Source organism: Heptranchias perlo, chromosome 22 (assembly GCF_035084215.1).
Source record: "Heptranchias perlo isolate sHepPer1 chromosome 22, sHepPer1.hap1, whole genome shotgun sequence".
NCBI classification, from domain to species: domain Eukaryota; kingdom Metazoa; phylum Chordata; class Chondrichthyes; order Hexanchiformes; family Hexanchidae; genus Heptranchias; species Heptranchias perlo.
In genome coordinates, this window is record NC_090346.1 from 46,540,547 (window position 1) to 46,563,193 (window position 22,647).

The following is a 22,647-nucleotide window of genomic DNA, read 5'->3' on the forward strand; positions in this document are numbered from 1 at the left end:
AAGGGCTCTCTCTCTATTGAATCCCTGTAAAAATACTGTTGGAGGAAACTTGAAGTCACAGGTTAGGAACATGGCAGCAGGAGGAGGCCATTCAGCCCCTCGAGCCTGTTCCGCCATTCAATTGGATCATGGCTGATCTGTATCTTAACTCCACCTACCCGCCGTGGTTAGCCTGAATGCTCTATCACCATCATCCTCGTTACAGACTCGTTCTGTTTGGTCAAGGCCGTGAAATTATGGGGTGTGAAGATTCGGCTCCAAGCGCTTAACTTCTTCGTACAAAGTTCCTTTTTCCGCTCGGTTGGGTTAACCCGTTTAAGGAATTTGATAGAAAAGCATTGAGCATGCGGTTACTAATCGTTGAACAGTCTCATTTCGAGGCTCCCAATCATTGCTTAATGTGCACGGAATTCACAGAGTGAACTAAAGGAGCTCTTGTGTATAGTTATCGGCTGCTGCTAATATACATTTAGATAACCAACTAACTAACGGCAGTAGATGACAGCCGAGCCTGGGAACCATTCCACCAATATACCATATCAAACACAATCAACTATTGATTCCACTCAAGAAATGACCGCTTTATCATGACATGTCTGTGAACTCTACAAATCAGCTGCTAATCAATTAGCTGCCATTAAACCACAAATGACATTCTTGTAAGGCTTGCCTTTGGATGAAGCACATTCTTTATTACAGTGTATAATGGGGAAAAAAACAATAAAATCCGTTAAAGTTGGCTATTAAAGGATGTAGGAGCTAAAATCAGAATATTCCATGTACCTGTATGGCTGAGGATTGACTCATAATAATAAATCAGATAAAGGTCATTTTTGGTCCTTGTCTGCTCCTGCTCGCCTGTTATTTTATGGTTTCACTATTTTGGCTCCTCACAGTGTGCAGTGGAGCTAGCTGTGGGCTCAGTGGCAGCACTCCTGCCTCAGAGTTATGAAGGCTACAGTGTTCAAACCCCACTCTAGACAGTCCTGGTGACTGATTGACTAATTTAATGACCCTGAGCAGTGTTATCCTCTGCTTATCTTTGGCTGTACTTCAGAATGTCTGATCCCTTTTACACATTGCATCGATCGAGCATCCAATTATTCCCTGAGTTAATGAATGCACATCACCGCAAACCAATATAAAACGTCTGTTTGAGATGATAAGCATATAATTGTTGCCTCTCGCACAGGATTCTTCTTTGTGTGTCATTTAGGTAATTTTTCAACTTGGTGACCTTCTCCCCTCCTCTCCTCTCCTGGTGTTTATCCACAGGCACTGGCAGCCCTCTGAAGCCTTTCTCCAAGTGTAATCAGGCTATTTGACCATGGAGGGAATCATCACAGCCAATCCCAGTCTTGGCCCCACCCAACGTCTGCACACGTTACTCTCCTGCTGGAGTCACTGGACAGCAATCGAGAGCCCGGTCTGATTCCCTCCCCCCCGCCAACCCCAATCTCATGTTCCGTCCCTCCCCAGCTCAGGAGCCTCTTCGCCCCCCCCCCCCAACCCCGCCAGAAGATGGGAGGAGGGGGAATCATAGACGAGCCTGGTACTGTCCTCCCTCGGTGTGCATTTACCAGCACACGCTCACTAGATGGTCATCAGAGGCAGGAATCCTCTCTGATACCCCACCCGGGGCGGGGGAACATGGGGGGGGGGTTACTGAGGCCAGTTGCACTGGCCCGGCCGTGATCAGCCAATCCAGCACAGAGCAGGGATCAAACCTGGGAGTTTCTAGTCTGTGGCACCAGCGTCACAGCAAAAGACAAGAATTGCATTTATATAGCGCCTACTCACGAGCTCGGGATGTCCCAAAGCGCTTTACAGCCAATGAAGTATTTCTTGAAGTGTGGTCACTTTTGCAATGTAGGAAATGCGGCAGCCCATTTGCGCACAGCAAGATCCCACAAACAGCAGTGTGATAATGACCAGATCTTCTATTTTTTGTGATGTTGGTTGAGGGATAAATATTGGCCCAGGACACCGGGGCGAACTCTCCTACTCTTCTTCGAATAGTGTCATGGGATCTATTTACATCCACCTGAGGGGGCAGACAGTTTTAACATCTCATCCGAAAGTCAGTACCTCTGACAGTGCAGCACTCCCTCAGTACTGCACTGGGAGTGTCAGCCTGGATTTTGTGCTCAAGTTTCTGGAGTGGGACGATGAACCCATGACCTTCTGACTCAGAGGCAAAAGTGCTGCCCACCGAGACCTGGCTGAGCCCCTAACAGGCAGTGTACTTACCCACCGAGCCATCAGCGAGCTATTCAAACATTCTTTTTCCGAGTGTTAATGATGCCATGATGTACATGATATGAATATTTTTTTAAAGCCTTAAAAGTGCAATGAATAATGAAACACTGTTTGAAATATGCATTAAGAGCTGTTGTGTGAATTCTGTAACCTGTACAGTGATTGCAGATTGATACAGTGCTGCTGTTTTAATCCAAAAAATATACATGTTTTTACTTAAAAAGTAAATGTTAACATCCAGGAAACAACACTAACATTGCGAGTTTTGTGTGCTGTTTGCGGCTTTCAAAACCCATATGTTTTTCATCAAAGAACATCTGGAAAAGAAAAATGATCAGCTCCTCTCTCACAGAACACAGAACAGAACTCTGCTGCCTGTATCCTAACTCGCACCAAGTCCTGTTCACCCATCACCCCCTGTACTCGCTGACCTACATTGGCTCCCGGTGTGGTAATGCCTCGATTTTAAAATTCTCATCCTTGTTTCCAAATCCCACCATGGCCTCGCCCCCTCCCTATCTCTGCAACCTCCTCCATCCCTACAACCCTCTGAGATCTCTGCGCTCCTCCAATTCTGGCCTCTTGTCCATCCCTGATTGCCATTGCTCCACCATTGGCGGCCGTGCTTTCAGCTGCCTAGGCCCTAAGCTCTGGAATTCCCTCCCTTAAACCACTTCTCCACCTCTCTCTCCTCCTTTAAGGCGCTTCTTAAAACCCACCTCTTTGACCAAGCTTTTGGTCACCTGTCCTAATATCTCATTATGTGGCTCGGTGTCAAAATTTGTCTGATAACGCTCCTGTGAAGATTATCAGACAAACTACGTTAAAAGCGCTATATAAATGCAAGTTGTTGTTGTTGCATCTGGGTTTGAATTAGTTGCACTCCAAGTGGCCTTAAAGAAGGTTGCTCTTTGGGCGAGGGCCATGTGTGCTGATTACTCACTGGCGGATATAGTTTTAAACCGATTACTTTAACAGGGATCGGCTAGAGATAGCACGGTGCACTGTTACCATATTAGACAGTGTCGACACGATAGGGCTGATTCTCCTGATCGGGTGCTTCTCGCAGGGAGCGTCGGTCGGGAGAGTCCGGGCGAGCAAACCCCCCCTGATTTTGCGTCCAGTTAAGTCCGTTGGTGGAACATCAGGCACTGGAGGCCCCATGAGTCCCCGGCCAGAGAGCTCCCTGCGTGGGCTCGATCCGGGAATCAGCTCCTTGTAAGTTTAGGGCCGGAGCGAAGTGGTCTTCGGTTCTGCACCGACGCAAAACTTGTGGAGCGTGGATCGGGCGCTGAGGCCCGAGGGGAGTCCGAAGCGAAAAGGAGCACTTCCTCCAGGGAGTCTCCCTCCACCTTCCTGTGATTTCAGGACAGGCCCTGGCCCGAGGTTCAGGCTAGGGCCCTGGCTCTAGAATCAGGCTGGGCCCTGGCCCGAGGTTCAGGCCGCATTTACACTATAACCGCAGCGTGGGTGCAAAGAGAAAACACTTTTTACAAGAATGTTGCCAGGGCTTTGAAAATTGCAGGTACGAGGAGAGATTGGATAGGCTGGGGTTGTTTTCCTTGGAGCAGAGGAGGCTGAGGGGAGACTTAATTGAGGTGTACAAAATTATGAGGGGCCCAGATAGAGTAGACAGAAAGTACCTGTTTCCCCTAGCGGAGAGTTCAAGAACTAGAGAACGTAGATTTAAGCTGATTGGCGGAAGGATTAGAGGGGACATGAGGAAAAACTTTTTTACCCAGAGGGTGGTGGGTGTATGGAATTCGCTGCCCAAATTGGTGGTAGAGGCAGGGACCCTCAACTCTTTTTAAAAAGTACCTGGACCCGCACCTAAAGTGCTGTAAGCTGCAGGGCTAATGACTGGGTGCTGGAAGGTGGGATTAGAATGGGCACATGGTTGTTCTTCGAGCCGGCGCGGACACGATGGGCTGAATGGCCCCCTTCTGTGCTGTATCTTTTCTATGGTTCTATGGTTCTACTTCACGCCAACAGTATGATTGGTGTGTAAATGCAACCGTAAATTACTTCATGCGCTGATTTAATGGAGGCCATTTACGCTACAGTGATATTGCACAGCGTAATTTCTCGGCCTCTTTGTATTTACTAAAAGATTAGGAATTTGTCTGTGCCCCTGTGTGGAGCCCCTCCATGTACTAGCCCAGCGTTGTCCAGTACGTTCGCCAGTGGCCACCGGTGGCTAATTGGGAATCCAGATGTGGCTAATTGCATTGCTGATTGGTAAATATAAAAGTGAGTAATGGACAACGGTCGTTGGGCCTGTGATCTCAATCCTCGTGTGCGTATGGCGTATGCAAGTGAACTTTAACCTTTTTGTGCATTTGTTGGTAAAATGGTAAGACGAAACGCAGAGTGTGCGAGTGTTTTTTTGTTCGCTGCGAGTGGTTACTGAATGGTGGCAGCTGTTTGTTAAGTAAATGTCCACGTGTGAAGTGCATTTACCCGGATTGTGTGTGAGGCGTTTTTGTACTAAGATTAGCGCACGTGGTTAAAATGGTGTCACCATAGCCTCACCGGTGGCCGGTTTGCGATTTCTACTGGCTGACACTGTATTAGCAGAAATTTCTGCTGTGATTTAAGCTAAATGGATCATATTGGAGGTGCGATTGGCCCAAACTATTGAAATGAGGCCCGATGCCCAATTTCGGGCCAGCCTCAGGTCTGAGCAGCCCCGATTCTGGGCCCATGTACCCTAACAGAAGGTGTCATATGAATCAGTACTAAAGAAAAATAAGGAATCATCTCTTAATTCAGAATACTAATTACGTTAACCGATAGTGTAATTTTAATGTGGGCTTGAGTGTTGCTGAAACAATGGCACAGGCACCTTAAGAGTTAAGGCTCTGAGGCATTATTTGAAATGCTTTGGCATTACGCCATTCTTTTGTACGCAAAAGTTGTTGTTCCAGAGCCAAACATCATCGTGTCACTAAAGGGCCTTCGGTATAATTAGACCGTTGCTCAATTAACTGGTTGCACTTTCAGAGAGACAGATTTCAAGCAAGATATGGTCAAATTCTCCAGCATCTCTCCCCCCACTTTGCCCTGACTGCACGTGACACTGTTGGAGGACAGTATGTTTCTCCCAGTCATCATTTGCCATCAGTGTTGTTCTTACTGGGTGTCGCCATGGCCTTGGATTCTATTTTTGGAAACGGACAGACTATTGTAACCATCTCTTGGTCAGTCTGGACCGGTCCCAAGTTGTGAGCACTGAGCATGGGATTAGTAGTCACTCTGTGTCAGCTGTAGCTCAGCGGGTAGCACTCTTAGCCTCTGAGTCAGAAGGTTGTGGGTTCAAGCCCCAAGCCAGGGACTTAAGTACAAAATCTAGGCTGGCACTCCCAGTGCAGCACTGAGGGAATGCTGCTATCTTTTGGAAGAGACATTAAACCAAGGTCCCCCGTCTACCCTCTCAGGTGGATCCCACGGCACTATTTTGAAGAAGAGCAGGGGAGTTCTCCCCGGGGTCCTGGTCAATGTTTATCCCTCAACCGACATCAGTTAAAAACAAAACAGATAATCTGGTCATTATCTCATTGCTGTTTGTGGGATCTTGCTGTGCGCAAATGGGCAGCTGCGTTTCCTACATTACAACAGTGACTACGCTCCAAAAGCACTTCATTGGCTGTAAAGCGCTTTGGCATGTCCTGAGGTTGTGAAAGGCGCCAGAGAAATGCAAGTCTTTCTCCTTATGTACGCAGTCAATCTTGTGTAACAATTAACTGTGCACCCAGTCCCACTCAGACACTGCTCATTCCATTATATGTAGTGACTGATAACCTTATGTTAACTTTAAAGGACACAATGGTGTAAATGTAAAGGTCACAGTGGAAATCGCTAAAACTTTGCTCATTTGAGGTCTAGAATCTTCTGGAATAACTGGCTTTGTGTTTTTTCACTCGCAGTAGCTGTTTCAGAAAATAGATGGGTCTTGATTGACCCACACTCAGAGAGCACCAGATGGAAAATCTTAATTTAAAGTAGACGCGGGGCCATGATATTAAAGTAGATAAGCAGAGTTTGGAGGGTGGCCAAGTGCAGAATGAGAACATGAAGGAGAAAGTTAATAGAGGCAAAGTAAACAGAAATAAAGAGACTAAACAATCTATGGCAATCTAGGAAATTACAGTACCACTCTGTGCTTTCCCTGAATGATGGAAGTGTTTGGAATATGATGCTTAAGTTGGACTGTCATGCAACAGCAAGAAAATATGATGTTATGGGTCACTCCAGAAGATGAGAATTCAGTCATTATGAAGGGAAATGGGTTAATTGGGAAGGCTACACTGCTCTGGTTACACCTCCATTTGAGCAGGTTACCCGGTCTGATCACTGAGAAACAAGGCCAGCATTGAAATCCTGGAGTTAGAGCGGAGCAGATCCATGAAACTGTGGCAGAAGATTGAGTTAGGAGGGAGGGTTGGAGAAAATTTGGGTTTTTTTTTTTAGCTTTGAAGGGGAGGCAACTGAGAAAGGACCTCACAGATATGTGAAAAATAACAACAGGACCGAAAATGTAAATCTGGAATACTACTTCAAATGACAGTGGGACAAGGACAGATGTTCAAATTGGTGAAAGGCAAACTTAGGATTGAGGGGACGAGGTTCACCTTCACACAAAGCATAATCACCGCCCGGATGGACCTCTGATAGGGAAGTGGAGACAACATCCTTGGAATCATTTGAACCTTCCTCCCCTTGTAATAGAAAATACAGGCACGGAGGAGAGAGAACTTTATATATATATATATATATATATAAAGGGGAATGTGAAACTTAAAGAAGGTGTATAGATATCCCAGGGGAATTGGCAAATTGAGTGAGGCACAGGACAGGGCTCTTATTAGGGCCTGGATATTCCTTCAGGAATCTGCCCATTTTCAGGTGGTCCCAGACTCATGTATTGAAGAAAATACTGGGGGTGGGGCCTACCACAGAATCCCAACCCCTAAATCTGGCCCCCAAATTTTCCCTCCCCCTCTGCCACTAGCACGGGTGTTGGCTGCCCGCCCATTGCCCACCCTGCTGTATTGAGATAACGGCGAGAGGGGTGAGTCTCAGGGCTCCATCTGCCTCAGTACCGCCGACGCTCAGCAATCGGAAACTCGGGGGCTGGCAGAGGGATTGTAGCAGCGGGAGGTGGGAGAGCTCCGTGGTGGTGGGGGGAGGGGGAGGGGGGGGGGGCAGGAGAGGACCATGTTTTGACCACGTCTTCCTCTCCTAACTCCTCCAATAATTGCCAGAAGGACTCAACTCATAGGCAACTAACACTCACCTGCGAAGAGTGGAAAGACTAGACTTCATGCGTTATTGCCCTTTTCTCAAGTCAAACACTTTACATTCTTACATTAAGGACTTAAGCTATGTTCCTGCTACAGAGTTTTCTGTAACAGTTTTTTTTTCCCTGTGATGTTGTGGAAATCTGTTGTTTTTTTTACAATGAAAGGGCCAAAAAAGCTGGGGGTCGTGAACCCGAGAGCTATGCCAGGGTCGCACCTGCCAGTGCCCTCCAATATTGGGGGGCGGGGGGTGGGGTGCTGAGAGGCAATATTGCATTTTTTTTCAAAATATATCTCCCAATATTCAGGGGTCATAGAACCTTGGGAACAGGAGTAGGCCATTCAGCCCCTCAAGCTGAATTAGCTCACAGCTGATCTGTATCTTAACTCCATGTACCTGCGATTTCTGAGCTGCTCAACCAGGAGGAGTCACTGGTCGGCCTCCCACCTTCCACCCTCCGTAAACTTGAGCTCATCTAAAACTCTGCTGCCCGTATCCTAACTCGCACCAAGTCCCGTTCACCCATCACCCCTGTGCTCGCTGACCTACATCGGCTCCCGGTCCGGCAATGCCTCGAATTTAAAATTCTCCTCCTTGTTTTCAAATCCCTCCATGGCCTCGGCCCTCCCTATCTCTGTAACCTCCTCCAGCCCTACAACCCTTCGAGATCTCCGCGCTCCTCCAATTCTGGCCTCTTATCCCTTCCCCCAATTTTCATCGCTCCACCATTGGCGGCCGTGCCTTCAGCTGCCTAGGCCCAAAGCTCTGGAATTCCCTCCCTAAACCTCTCCACCTCTCTACCTCTCTCTCTTCCTTTAAGACGCTCCTTAAAACCTACCTCTTTGACCAAGCTTTTGGTCACCTGTCCTAATATCTCTTTGTGGTGGCTCGGTGTCAATTTTTGTCTGATTACACTCCTGTGAAGCACCTTGGGACGGTTTTGCTACATTAAGGGCACTATTTAAAGGCAAGTTGTTGTTAAGAAGCAAACTGTTTAAACAAATCGAAACTCGTAGAAACCACAAAGTTTTGTTTGTCGAAAAGAGTGGAAGAATTGCCCTGATCGGAATGTCCAGTGACATCAAAGGAATCCATTAGCTGTTAATTTACATGTAGTGACTAACACAGCTAATGGCCCATTAAGAGAACAAGATAGTTGTGAAACGTACTCACTTCATTGGTTTAAAGAGTGCCTGTCCATAGTTTTGGAAAGTCATGATGAGTTTTAGCTGTGTGCCTCCAGATTTCATCGCTGTGTGGAAAACACAAGTGGATAATTAATTAAAATGCAACGTGTATTTTAATCAAAAGGTGAACTATTATTTCATAATAATTTGAGAGATTAATGGTTTCACTCATAGGTTATATGACATAACATGTTTAAAGGACACTCCCTTTGTGAACATTTCTGGCACACCTTTTTTTCTGCTCGCAGGAGTAGGCCATTCAGCCCCTCGAGCCTGTTTCACCATTCATGACTGGTCTGTACCTCAACTTCATTCACCTGCCTTTGCTCCCTATCCCTTGACACTCTTACCCAACAAAAATCTATTGATCCCAGTCTTGAAAATTTTGATTGGCCCAAAATCCATGGCCTTTGGGGACAGAGTTCCAGATTTCCACTACCCTTCGTGTGAAAAAGGACTTCTTCATTCCACTCCTAAATGGCCTTGCTCTAATTTTGAGATTGTGTTCCCTTGTTCCTGAATCCCCCACCAGAGGAAATGGTTTCTCTGTATCTACCCAAGTAAGCACACAATGTATTGATGCAAATCACATCAAGCTAGACCATCTCACAAGACATCTTCCAAGTCAGAAATCACTCTCCTTCCTCTTTTCCCTCTCCAACCAGTAATGTGGAGCGACTAGAGTACTTGGGATACTTCTCCTTGAAGCAGAGAAGGGGAGATTTAATTGAGGCATTCAAAATTATGAGGGGTTTCGATAGAGTAAATAAGGGGAACATAGGAAGATAGGAACAGGAGTAGGCCATTTAGCCCCCTCAAGCCTGTTCCGGCTTTCAATTAGATCATGGCTGATCTGTGACCTACCTCCATTAGCCCCATATCTCATAGTACCTTTGGTTAACAAAAATCTATCAATCTCAGATTTAAAATTAACAATTGAATTAGCATCAACTGCCGTTTGTAGAAAAAAATTCCAAACTTCTCCCACCCTTTGTGTGTCGAAGTGTTTCCTAACTTCAATCCTGAAACTCCTGGCTCTAATTTTTAGGCTCTGTCCCCAAGTCCTAGACTCCCCAACCAGCGGAAATAGTTTCTCTCTATCTACCCTATCAGTTCCCCTTAATAACTTGAAAACTTCTATCAAATCACCCCTTAATCTTCTAAATTCCAGGGTATACAACCCTGGTTTGTGTAATCTTGCCTCATAATTTAACCCTTGGAGTCCAGGTATCATTCTCGTAAATCTACGCTGCACTCCTTCCAAGGCCAATATATCCTTCCTCAGGTGCGGTGCCCAGAACTGCTCACAGTACTCCAGGTGCGGTCTAACCAGGGCCTTGTATAGCTGTAGCATAACTTCTACCCCCATGTATTCTAGTCCTCTAGATATAAAGGCCAGCATTCCATTAGCCTTTTTGATTATTTTCTGTATCTGTCCATGACATTTTAATGAACTATGTACATGGACCCCCTGAGTCTCTTTGGACCCCCACTGTTTCGAGCTTTTCACCATTTAGAAAATACTCTGATCTATCCTTTTTAGGTCCAAAGTGACTGACCTCACACTTGCCTTCACTGAAATCCATTTGCCACAGTTTTGCCCATTCACTTAATAAATTAATATCTCTCTATAATTTTATGCTTCCATCAACACTGCTTACAATGCCGCCTATCTTAGTGTCATCAGCAAACTTAGATATGTGACTCTCTATCCCGTCATCTAAGTGATTAATAAATACAGTGAATAGTTGAGGCCCCAACACAGATCCCTGTGGGACACCACTGGTCACATCCTGCCAATTTGAGTACCTGCCCATTATCCCTACTCTCTGTCTCTTGCCGCTCAGCCAATTTCCTAACCAGGTCAATAATTTGCCCTCAATTCCATGAGCTTCAACTTTAGCTAACAATCTCTTATGAGGGACTTTATCGAATGCCTTCTGGAAGTCCATATAAACAACATCCATTGACATTCCCCTGTCCACTACTTTAATCACCTCTTCAAAAAATTCAATCTGGTTCATCAGGCATGACCTGCCCTTTACAAATCCATGCTGGCTCTCTCTGATCAGCTGAAAATTTTCAAAGTGTTCAGTCACTCTATCCTTAATTATAGACTCTAGTAATTTCCTGACAACAGATGCTAGGCTAACTCATCTATAATTTCCTGGTTTCCCTCTCACCTTTCTTAAATAGCGGAGTGACGTGTGCAATTTTCCAATCAAAAGGAACAGTTCCTGAATCGAGAGAACTTTGGAAGATTATAGTTAGGGCATCTGCAATGTTCTCACCCACTTCCTTTAAAACCCTGGGATGGAAACCATCTGGTCCTGGGGATTTGTCACACTTTAGTGCCATTATTTTCTTCATTACTGTTAATTTGCTTACATTAATTATGGTGAGAACCCGTCCGTGATTCAAAATTAGTTTCCTTGGGGTGTCCGGCATGCTATCCTCTTCCTCTACTGTAAATACTGTCGCAAAGTAATTATTTAACATGTCCGCCATTTCCGTGTTTTCATTTACAGTATCACCATTATCAGTTTTTAAGGGTCCCACATTGCTCTTGACCACCCTCTTATTCCTAATATAATTGTAAAACATCTTTGTGTTGATTTTGATATCCCTGGCAAGTTTCTTTTCATACTCCCTTTTTGCAGCTCTTACTATCTGTTTTGTCACCCTTTGCTGTTCTTTGTTTCTCTCCCACTCGCCAGGACCTGTGCTATTTTTTGCATTTTTGTATGCTTTTTCGTTTAGTTTTATGTTGTCCCTCACCTCTTTTGTCGACCGTAGCCGTTATTTTTTTTGGCAAGTAGAGCTCGTGCCCCTTAGGGGTATAAACTGGTTCGGTATCACGTTAAATTCTTTTTTGATCACCTCCCACTGATCTTCTGACATTTTACTCATTTACAGATTTGCCCAGTTTACTGTGGAAAGTCTCTGTCTCATCCCGTCAAAGTCGGCCTTCCCCAAATTTATAATCTTAGTCGCTGTTACTGGTAGAGAAACTGCTTCCACTGGCAGGAGGACACAGATTTAAGATAATTGGCAAAAGAATCAGAAGGGAGATGAGGAGAATTTTTTTTTACACAGCGAGTTGTTATGATGTAAAATGCACTGCCCGAAAGGCACGATGGGCCGAATGGCCTCCTTCTGTGCTGTACAGTTCTATGATTCTAACCAAGAGGCACTGTGCCAGTGAGACGATGCCCGCCTATAAAGCAGCCTCACTGTGGTTATGGATTCCCGTTGAAGGTAATGGAAGTACTTGCAGTCTTTGGGGGGAAGCAATGGGTAACAGTGAGGCATCTTATTGAACAGGCCTGTGTGAGTGAGTGTCCGAGCCCTGAGGCTCTTGATCACACAATCGATTCATTACATTCTAGTATAATGCTTCTTTGTCACTGACTGGGTCAGAATACAAGTGAGCTTCTTGTCTGTTGTGCATGAATGGGGCGATGCAGCTTGCACCATTGCGTTGGCTGGCGGGAATGGGAAACAAAGGGCGATCAGTTAGTTAGCGCTAACATAGAGCAGAAACACTCCTTTCAGTCTGCCACAGGGAAGTATATTCAATGATCTGCTCCTCAGCTAGCCTCTTTATGCCTATCTTGTTCTGGTATTCTCCCCTCCACTCCTGAAGGTGCTGAATGATTCCATGTGTACCTCACCCAAAGTAAGGCCATTCTTCGTGTGTGAGCCTAGATAATGTGGCAGGCTATTCCACCACCTCCCACCCTCCGTAAACTTGAGCTTATCCAAAGCTCTGCTGCCCGTATTCTAACTCACACCAAGTCCCGTTCATCCATCACCCCCTGTGTTCGTTGACCTACATCGGCTCCCAGTGCGGCAAGGCCTCGATTTTAAAATTCTCATCCTTGTTTTCAAATCCTTCCATGAACTTACCTCTCCCCATCCCTGTAACCTCCTCCAGGCCCCACAACCCTCCGAGATCTCTGCGCTCCTCCAATTCTGGCCTCTTGCACATCCTTGATTTGCTTCGCCCCACCATTGGCCTTCAGCTGCCTAGGCCCTAAGATCTGGACTTCCCTCTTTAAACCTCCTCTGCCTCTCTCTCCCCATCTTTAAGATGCTCCCTAAAACCTACCTCTTTGAGGAAGCTTTTGGTCACCTGTTCTAATATCTCCTCATGTGACTCGGTGTTAAATCTTGTCTGATAACACTCCTGTGAAGTGCTGTGGGACATTTCACTACATTAAAAACATTATATTCCCAAGGATGGGTGAAACTAGAACTAGGGGGCATAATCTTACAATAAGGGGCTGCTCGTTCAAAACTGAGATGCGGAGAAACTTCTTCACTCAGAGGGTAGTAGGTCTGTGGAATTTGCTGCCCCAGGAAGCTGTGGAAGCTACATCATTAAATAAATTTAAAACAGAAATAGACAGTTTCCTAGAAGTAAAGGGAATTAGGGGTTACGGGGAGCGGGCAGGAAATTGGACATGAAGCTGAGTTCGGATCGGTCAAGGCCCTGTGGGTGGCGGAGTGGGCCCAGGGGCTGAGTGGCCGGGTCCTGCTCCTACTTCTTGTGTTCTTTAGATTTGAGGTTGGGATCAGATCAGCCATGATCTTATTGAATGGCGGAGCAGGCACGAGGGGCCGATTGGCCTACTCCTGCTCCTATTTCTTATGTTCTTATATAACTGCAAGTTGTTGTTGTAGTAGAGAGCATCACAGCTGCATCATTGCTGACTCTTACACCAGGACATTCCACATAACAAGGAGAGGGAACCCTGGGTGAAATTAATTTTCCTCTCCCTAAATCACTTTTTCCTACATTTTACTGTTTTACCTAAAGCACCCACTCGATTCACATTGAAATTAATGGAGACCTCGAGAGATTTCTGGTTTGAAAAAAGAAACAGAACGGCTGCACCTTTCATTTCACTCTTTTCTTCCTTCATTTTCATCATTCCTCTCTTTCCTTTTCTGCGTGTTTGTGATCAATGAATGTAAGGTCTTTCTTTATCTTGTAACGTTAAAATTAGAGCTCGGCCGTTCAGGGGTGATGTCAGGAAGCATTTCTTCACACAAAGGGGAGTGGAAATCTGGAACTCTCTCCCCCCAAAAAGCTGCTGAATCTGGAGGTCAATTGAAAATTTCAAAACTGAGGTTGATAGATTTTTGTTAAAGTAAGGGGATTAATGGTTACAAAACCAGGGCGGGTAGATGGAGTTAAGATACAGATCAGCCATGATCTAATTGAATGGTGGAACAGGCTCGAGGGGCTGAATGGCCTCCCCCTGTTCCTATGCTCCTAATGTGATGAGCAGGGAGCAGTGGGGTAAATTCTGTGGAAGCGGGGAATTGCACCACTTGCGTGCGTGACTTAACCGTAATTAAAATGACCAATCCACTTTGTCCCCTTCCCCAAATCTAAAACAAAATAAGCTTTGCGTGAAAACGCTGCCCCTTTAAGATTAAAAAGATAGACTTTCATCTTTGGAACAGGACGATTCCGGAACCCAGCTAGTGTACATCATCTACGATCTTCCTTCAGTGGTAATGGGGAAGCTGCAGGGTTTTTAAAACAGGTTCTTTTTTTATTATGCGCACCTAATGATATTAGTGGCCATCGTAAGGAGAGAGAAAAAAAAAGCAATCTTAGCTCCGTTCTCCCGAGATGAAAATGTCATCTTGAATTAAATGGTGACAAGCAGGATTTTATCTGCAAAAATCAGTGCAGCAAACCAGATTCTTCACTTGATCTTATGTAGGACAATTTATGTAATATATTAATAATGTTAGGCCTGGAGAACGCATTCTGGAAGCGATACGACCAGCTAACAGAATCCCTTTTCCAACACCTACAGCTCTTTGTCTGTTATACTGTACTTTACCCGTCACCTTGCTTTTTGCCTTCATTTTGCTTATTTTGTTCTGCATATTTTTTCCTTTTTCCCCCATTCACTTTGCCGGTGAAATCTCTCATCCCGATTTTCACTTTTATTTCAGTTTACCTCCTCTCTGGTTAGATTGCCTCACATTTAGCCGGTGTTTCTGCATTTCTCTAGACATCTCTCTGTTATTTTTCCCTGTCAGCCAGGGCTCAGTGGGTAGCTCTCTTGTCCCTGATGTCAGAATGGTTTGTGGGCTCCAGAGACTTGAGCACAAAATGTCAGGCTGATGCTCCCAGTGTGGTGCTGAGGGAGTGCTGCACTGTCGGAGGTGCTATTCTCTTGGATGAGATGTTAAACCGAGGCCCTGTCTGCCCTTTCAGGTGGATGTGAAAGATCCCTCGGCTACCATATTGAAGAAGAGCAGGGGACTTTCCCCCCGGTGTCCTGGCCAATATTTATCCCTCAACCAACATCCCCAAAACAGATTATCTGGTCATAATCTCATTTCTATTGGTGGGACCTTGCTGTGTGCAAATTGGGTGCCGCATTTCCCACCTTACAACAGTGACGACACTTCATCATTACTTCATTGGCTGTAAAGCACTTTGGGACGTCCTGAGGTCATGAAAGACGCTATAGAAATGCAAGTCTTTCTTTCTAGACCATTCATTATTTTTTCGTCTCAATCCGCTTGATCAATTTTAGTTTTGTGTTAAATCTTACCTCGCGACTGTGTCTTACGCACATGGCGAGGCGCAGAGACGGGACACAGAGACGGGAGTACTACTGACTGAACCACAGCTGACACCCTGGGCAGGGTAAGGGCATTGAGGGATATGGAGCAAAGGCGGGTGAATGGAATTGAGGTACAGATCAGCCATGATCGAACTGAATGGTGGAACAGGCTCGAGGGGCTGAATGGCCTCCTCCTGTTCCCATGGCGACTGGAGGTACCTTTTATCATTCGTGACCGGCTGTACGATCTCCATAAACAGAGCTCCGCCCCACTTACTCTCCTATTCCCTGACCTGTTGCCATGGAATAACTAGAAATTTATATTCAAGCCTGTGTTGTTCTGTCAGTGTAAGTAGTCAGGACATTTTTGATGCCTCCTGTGATCATTCCAGAATGAGGCTAATTACACAGCTGAGTGAAGGAGACAGCTTAGGAATACATTAAGACATAATGAGGCTGTGTCCCTACTTACCTTTAACCCTCTGCACCACAGTGCAGTGGAGAAATGTTTTATTTGTATGTAGAAATGTTAACTGCACTTTACAAATAAGAATGATTACCCCTACAGTGAGCAACCTTTCTGTTCGAGTTCCTTCTTGTTTTCTTTCTTCTCTTTTCATCATATTTTCACCCTTGTGTTTCCTGTCTATCCTATCTCCCTATCTCATTCTCTCTCTCCAACTCTCTCTTTATCTACTTGTCCTCCTCCAGCCTTATAACCCTCCAAGATCTCTGCGCTCCTCCAATTCTGGCCTCTTGCGCATCCCCGATCTCCTTCGCTCCACCATTGGCGGCCGTGCCTTCATCTGCCTAAGCCCTAGCTCTGGAATTCCCTCCCTAAACCACTCCGCCTCTCTCTCACCTCCTTTAAGATGGCCCTTCAAACCTGCCTCTTTGACTAAGCTTTTGGTCACCTGTCCTAATATCTCCCTTATGTGGCTTGGTGTCAATTTTTGTCTGGTAACGCTCCTGTTAAGCGTCTTGGGGATGTTTTTGTGGACAAAAATCAGCACTGCTCCCTGTATCTCCCGTCATCCTCCTAATTCTCACTGATATTCGTCCTCAATTCTCCCTTTCGCCTCCACCTCAAGCTGCTATCACAAGGAATTGAAGCTTTGCTCTCGCAGTGGGCGAGGTTCCTGACCTGGAGACACGAATATGGAATTCCCACCAACAGCATGTAGCAGAGGTTTGATTCCCCTGAGCGTCAGCTTCAGCTGGGGGTGGGGTGGGGAAGTTGGGGGGCATGGGGAAAAGAGTCAGGCAAATAAGTGGCACTGTGAACTGGAGAATAGAGCCTCCTGACTGGAGGATGGTGGGGGAAAAAAGCTTTTTGACCGGTTGGGGCTGTTGGAGGCGGGAGGTCATGTGATGAAACCTCCACCTCCCTACTGCGAGAGCTGATTCAGAAAATTGTCCCCTTTTAAAGTGCAGTTTTCTGCATTTTTAAATATCTAATGCAAATCAGGGCTGCTAATTTAAAAAGAACGCCGCCACCAATCGTGGGGCTCACACATCAATGAAAGTGTTGGTAACACTGTGGGTTCAGGTAATAATTCTACATTTCAAAGCAGAGAGTGTTAATTGCTGCCTCACTCACTGCTCATTGCTAAATCTCTCAGCGTTGCTACAGAGAAGTGTGTTCCCACCTCACTGAGGGCCCTTGATCATCCCACTGCTGCTCTTTCTGGCAATCTTGGCCAGTAGAAATGGCAGGAAGGTTCTCCCAAGGAAAGGGAAATAGGTTCTGAGGGTCTCATTGTTCAAGGCAGGGCCGCAGATTGGTACCGTTCTCTGAGCAGCGGCAATGGTCTTTATCTCATGCGGGTCAAACCCTGTGTGGCGTCAAGGATTCATGGGTATGTGGAAATCCGGTGAAGGTCGGATGTCGCAGTGACACTCCCCCCTCGCCCGCCCCCCCCACCTCCCGGGGTCACGTTCAAAAAAACCTGCCAATACTGATCGTCGCACATGAAGTTGGCACCTTGGACACTGTATCACTCTGGCGTCCAGTGCCGGCCACTTGGACACTGTACCACTTTGGTATCCGGTGTTGGCCCCTTGGACACTGTACCACTTGGGTATCCAGTGTTGGCCCCTTGGACACTGTACCACTTGGATATCCAGTGTTGGCCCCTTGGACACTGTACCACTTGGGTATCCAGTGTTGGCCCCTTGGACACTGTACCACTTGGGTATCCAGTGTTTGTCCCTTGGACCCTGTACCGCTCAGGTGTCCAGTGTTGGCCCCTTGGACACTGTACCAATTGGGTATCCAGTCTTGGCCCGAGACCCTGTACCGCTCAGGTGTCCAGTGTTGGCCCCTTGGACACTGTACCACAGTGTTTGTCCCTTGGACACTGTACCTCTCAGGTGTCCAGTGCTGTTTCTTCCGTACTCCAGCGTGGAGACAACGCCTTCAAGAGAAGGCGAGAGGAAAAAACGAACTTTAAAAAGAAAGAATGCCCATTCATGCCAGTATCGCTGCCGATAGAATTACAAATATGTCCCGATGACCGCTGTCTCCATTGGTGAAGAAGGGTGTCAACATGGGTCAGTTGTTACTGGAGCAGCTCCTCCAGCCACACTGGCCCATTGACATGTCCCTCCATTGATTTTGCTGTCTGTGACAGCGTATTGAATTACTGTTGTGCCTGACTTGTAATCAGCCAACAATAGGTTGTTTTAATTTGTCCCTGGCCCTCGATTATAGTTATACATTAGACGCTCGTCCAAGTCAGATTCAGAAAACAACTACTCAATCACTAAAAGAAAGAGCAATACGACAATAACAGCAAACTTGCATCTATGTCGCCAGTTTAACGTCAAGAGATGTGTCGATGTGCTTCACAGAGGCATAACGAGAAACGGACACCGAGCTAAAGAGGGGGAGACGAGGAGGGGAGACCAAAAGCCTGGTTACAAGAGGTGGAGCTTAAGGAGGAGCCTTAAACGAAAAGAGGGAGGCGGAGGAGGCAGAAGGATTTAAGGGAGGGAATTCCAGAGAGTGGGACTTAAGCAGGTGAAGGAACGGCACGGCCATCAATGGTGGGGGAGGGGGTGGGGATGAACAAGAGACTGAAGTCAGAGGCGAGTTCAGTGTCAGGGGTGGGGGTTGGGGAGGGGGCAAGGTTGTAGGGCTGGAGGAGGTCCCAAGCGAAGAATGGAAGTCAGCTGGGGACTGCTACCCATACTCCCCCACCCTCGGTGAGCATTGTTCGATCTGAAGGAACTCCTATTGCTTGTTCCACGTTTGCTGCAAGTTACTTGGCTGAAAGGATTTCAATCCCATAATCAAAACAAAAACACACACTAGCCTAGATTTTTCGGGGAGAGGGCGTAACTCCAGAGGAACGTCGAGGGAAATTCTGCCGGGTCGGCTCTGCTAGTTCACCACTCACCCGTGGATGTTTTTTGCTATAAGTGACTGGGTTGTGTACAATACATCCAATTAGATACAGGCAGCTGTACTCCAACTCCGTGAATATGATGGAACTATGTCATGTGATGGAAATTTAGGGTTGCCAACTCTGGTCGAGTGTATTCCGGGAGGATTCATCACATGATCTCCAACCTCCAATCGCGTCACCCGACATGTCCCTCTCACAGCCAATCGGAAAGTGAACAGACTCTTCGTTCCTGATTGGATGATTCTTGACTGTCGGTCAAACAGTCCTTTTTCCCATCTCCAATATTTTTATAACTAATCAACAAAAGTGTTCAAAGAACATTCTTTAAAAACACAATTTTTTTAATGCCGCTATGATTTTTCTCCCAGGTGCTGCTCCCAGCAGTGTCCAGGAGATCAGCCTTTAATTCCTGGAGACTCCAGGGCAATCCTGGAGGGTTGGCAACACCATGTAAGTTCCTTTGGATGTGCCTTAGTAACGCTTACGTGCTCCTTTGCATAAAGTGTTGCTAAGGGCAGTGTGGGTGAGGGGGAGGACAGGAATTTAAAAATTAAAGGGGCTGGAAAAGGGCAATCGATTACCTGGGCCAAGTGTTTTCTTTTAAAAGAAGATTTCAATCGCACCCAGCCCAGGAGGTCACTGACCAAGCCATTCCTGTTCAAAGTCTCTGATGTGTCACCTGATAAAAAGGGTTGAAGGGTCAGCAGTTGGGGTCTTTTACCGCTGATACACAAATCAATACTTTTGCCTGTGATGTTTAACACGGTCCGATGACACACTGGGCGAGTTTCGGATCAAATAGAAGCCCCTCTCAAATGTTGCATCATTCGCTTCTGTGTTTTCCTTATCGCCTTGCTTCAAGGCCAGTGCTCTGCTGTGAGCATTTTACAAGCGACGTTAAGCTTTTGGGATGAATTTACTCGCTCGATTGCCACCAACGACAAGGCTGATGGTTCGAAAGCCATGAAGGATGAGGATTACCGTCACACACACACTGTTTTTTGCTCAGTCCTTGAACATGGCCCTGCCTGACTCCCTCAGCAAACATACATCACTCTCTGACATTACAGCCCTTTCAAGAAAGGGCTGTCCTCTCTTCGCCCACTCATTAAGAGTCACTCCTTCAAGAACAACCTTTGCTCAAATGTCTCCACTTCACAGGCAAATCGCGAACGAGGAAGACGCCTTTTCACATGTTAGAATCACTGTCGATTTTCCCATCCAGCAGAGCCCTCACGGTACGAGATAAGGAGCCAACCTGATCCTGGCACAGCGGAGGTGGCGATGTGGAGATACTGGGACGATCTGAAGGTTGTGACCGGGGGGATGAGCACCGAGATGTCACCTCTTGGCCGGGGTATCAGAAATATGCCGCCCCAAGTTGCTGCCCTGATTGAATCATTGCCGGACGAGCTGCACCTGTGTCTCAGCTGTCAGTGCACTCGACAAAATATATGGCTTTCATTTCAGGACTTCCATTATAGTGCAGGGACGATGTGGTGAGGTATATCTCGCCATCTAAAGCACCTCAAGGCCAGTGAGCAGCCAGCCATGAAGGGAGATCAGCATTCTAGGGGCACGTGAGGGTCGTTCAGTTATTCAGTCCAGAAACTGCAAGTGAATCCAGTCACATCTGCAGACATAGATAACATCTGGATGTAACCGAATCCCATTGAAAGTCCAGCGACAGGCTTGGCCTTTTTTTTAAACTATCGCAGTAATGGTTGCCTTAACTGGGGGAGGTGAAGGGAAATGCCCCATCAGCAAGCAGGCCTGTGTCCAGAGTTACCCTATACTCAAAATACCCCCGATGATCTCCAACAGGGGCTGACCAGGTGACATCTTTACATAGAATTACATTGAATATGCAGCACAGAAATAGGCAATTCGGTCCAACTGGTCTATGCTGGTGTTTATGCTCCACACGAGCCTCCTCCCTCCCCTCTTCATCGAACGCTATCAGCATAACCTTCTATTCCTTTCTCCCTCATGTGTTTATCGAGCTTCCCCTTAAATGCATCTATGCTATTCACCTCAACTACTCCTTGTGTTGGCGAGTTCCGCGTTCTAACCACTCTCTGGGTAAAGAAGTTTCTCCTGAATTTATGTGCGTTCAAGGATGTATATTTAATAAAAGAAAACCTTTAGCATTGCTCCAGTAGAAATATGAGGTGAAGGTGTTTTCTATTTGGCTCTTTCATCCTGTTCAGCGTCATTGCTCTCCCATCCCCTTCGCGTGTGTGACGTGTTATACCCTTGCCCGATTTATAATACACTACGCTCTGAGAAATGTGGACACTTTTGGTACAAATCTTCTCATTTGAATGCACTCCCTAAACCATGATATATTGGGTTACTTGGCTACAGGTCAACCGTGGCTCAGTGGGTAGCACTCTTGCCTCTGAGTCAGAAGGTTGGAGTGTTCAAGTCCTGCTCCAGAGATTTGAGCACAAAATCTAGGCCGACACACCAGTCCAGTGCTGTCGGAGGTGCTGCCTTTCAGATGAAACATTAAACTGAGGCCCCGCCTGCCCTCTCAGGTGGACGTAAACAATCCTATGGCCACTGCTTTGAGGAAGAGCAGGGGAATTCTCCCCGGTGTCCTTGCCAACATTTATCCCTTAAACCAACGTCAATAAAGAAACAGATTATCGGGTCATTATCACATTGCTGTTTGTGGGATCTTGCTGTGTGCAAATTGGCTGCTGCGTTTCCTACATTACAAAAATGACTACATTTCAAAAGTACTTCATTGGCTGTAAAACACTATTGGGACATCCTCAGGTTGTGAAAGCTGCTATATAAATGCAAGTCTTTCTTTCAATTAACACTACAAGCTGCCTAGGACCTTTAATAAACAGGAAGTCCAGGATAATTCTCAGTACTGGGGAGAGAATGAATCCCAACATGCATAAACTACATCTTTTTTTAAAAAGTTGTTTCAATTTCTTTCCTCCTCTGAGTTTTCGGTCTATCTTTTGCATCACTCCTGCGTTGCTCGGTCGTGCCCTCGTCCTTCAAGTGAGAGAAGGGCGAGCTGCTGTGCTTTTACTAATGCGCCTGCCAGTGGAGATTTATAACTGGGCCCTGGGGCAGTGCAGGAGTTGACCTGCATTCTGATCTCCCCTCCCTCCTTCTGAGAGCGGGCTTTCTCTCTATTTGACCCCTCGTCACCGGCCTAGTTACAATCTGGAGCTGATAATGTGGAGAATTGTGCAGACTTGACTGCTTCCAGCATCCTTGTAGCACCGCACTAGTTACACCAATAAAGCAGTGTGGCCAGCTGACAAATGTGAGGGCCTTTAACTGAAGCACTTTACACCACATTTTTGGGAGATGGTTGTGTCCAGTGCTGTATTTTACATAGAATTACACAAAATGTACAGTGCAGGAAAAGGCCATTCGGCCCAACTGGTATATGCTGGCGTTTATGCTCCAAACGAGCCTACTCCCACCCCACTTCATCTAACCCGATCAGGATAACCTTCTATTCCTCTCTCCCTCATCTAGCTTCTCCTTAGAGGGGTTGATCGGGTGGATGCGGTAAGGATGTTCCCAAGGATGGGTGAAACTAGAACTAGGGGGCATAATCTTAGAATAAGGGGCTGCTCTTTCAAAACTGAGATGAGGAGAAACTTCTTCACTCAGAGGGTGGTAGGTCTGTGGAATTTGCTGCCCCAGGAAGCTGTGGGAGCTACATCATTAAATAAATTTAAAACAGAAATAGACAGTTTCCTAGAAGTAAAGGGAATTCGGGGTTACGGGGAGCGGGCAGGAAATTGGACACGAAGCTGAGTTCGGATCGGTCAAGGCCCTGTGGGTGGCGGAGAGGGCCCAGGGGCTGAGTGGCCGGGTCCTGCTCCTACTTCTTGTGTTTTTTAGATTTGAGGT

General features: G+C 46.4%; 1 protein-coding gene across 1 annotated transcript in view; it reads right to left on the reverse strand.

Moving 5' to 3' along the window:
• The window catches only part of LOC137340746 (extracellular serine/threonine protein kinase FAM20C-like), a 67,183-nt gene that overhangs the window by 28,501 nt on the left and 16,035 nt on the right, over nucleotides 1–22,647 (reverse strand). The window contains exon 3 of the mRNA XM_068003486.1: nucleotides 8,734–8,812. Coding sequence (XP_067859587.1) covers nucleotides 8,734–8,812 — 79 coding nt within the window. The remainder of the gene's footprint in view (nucleotides 1–8,733; nucleotides 8,813–22,647) is intronic.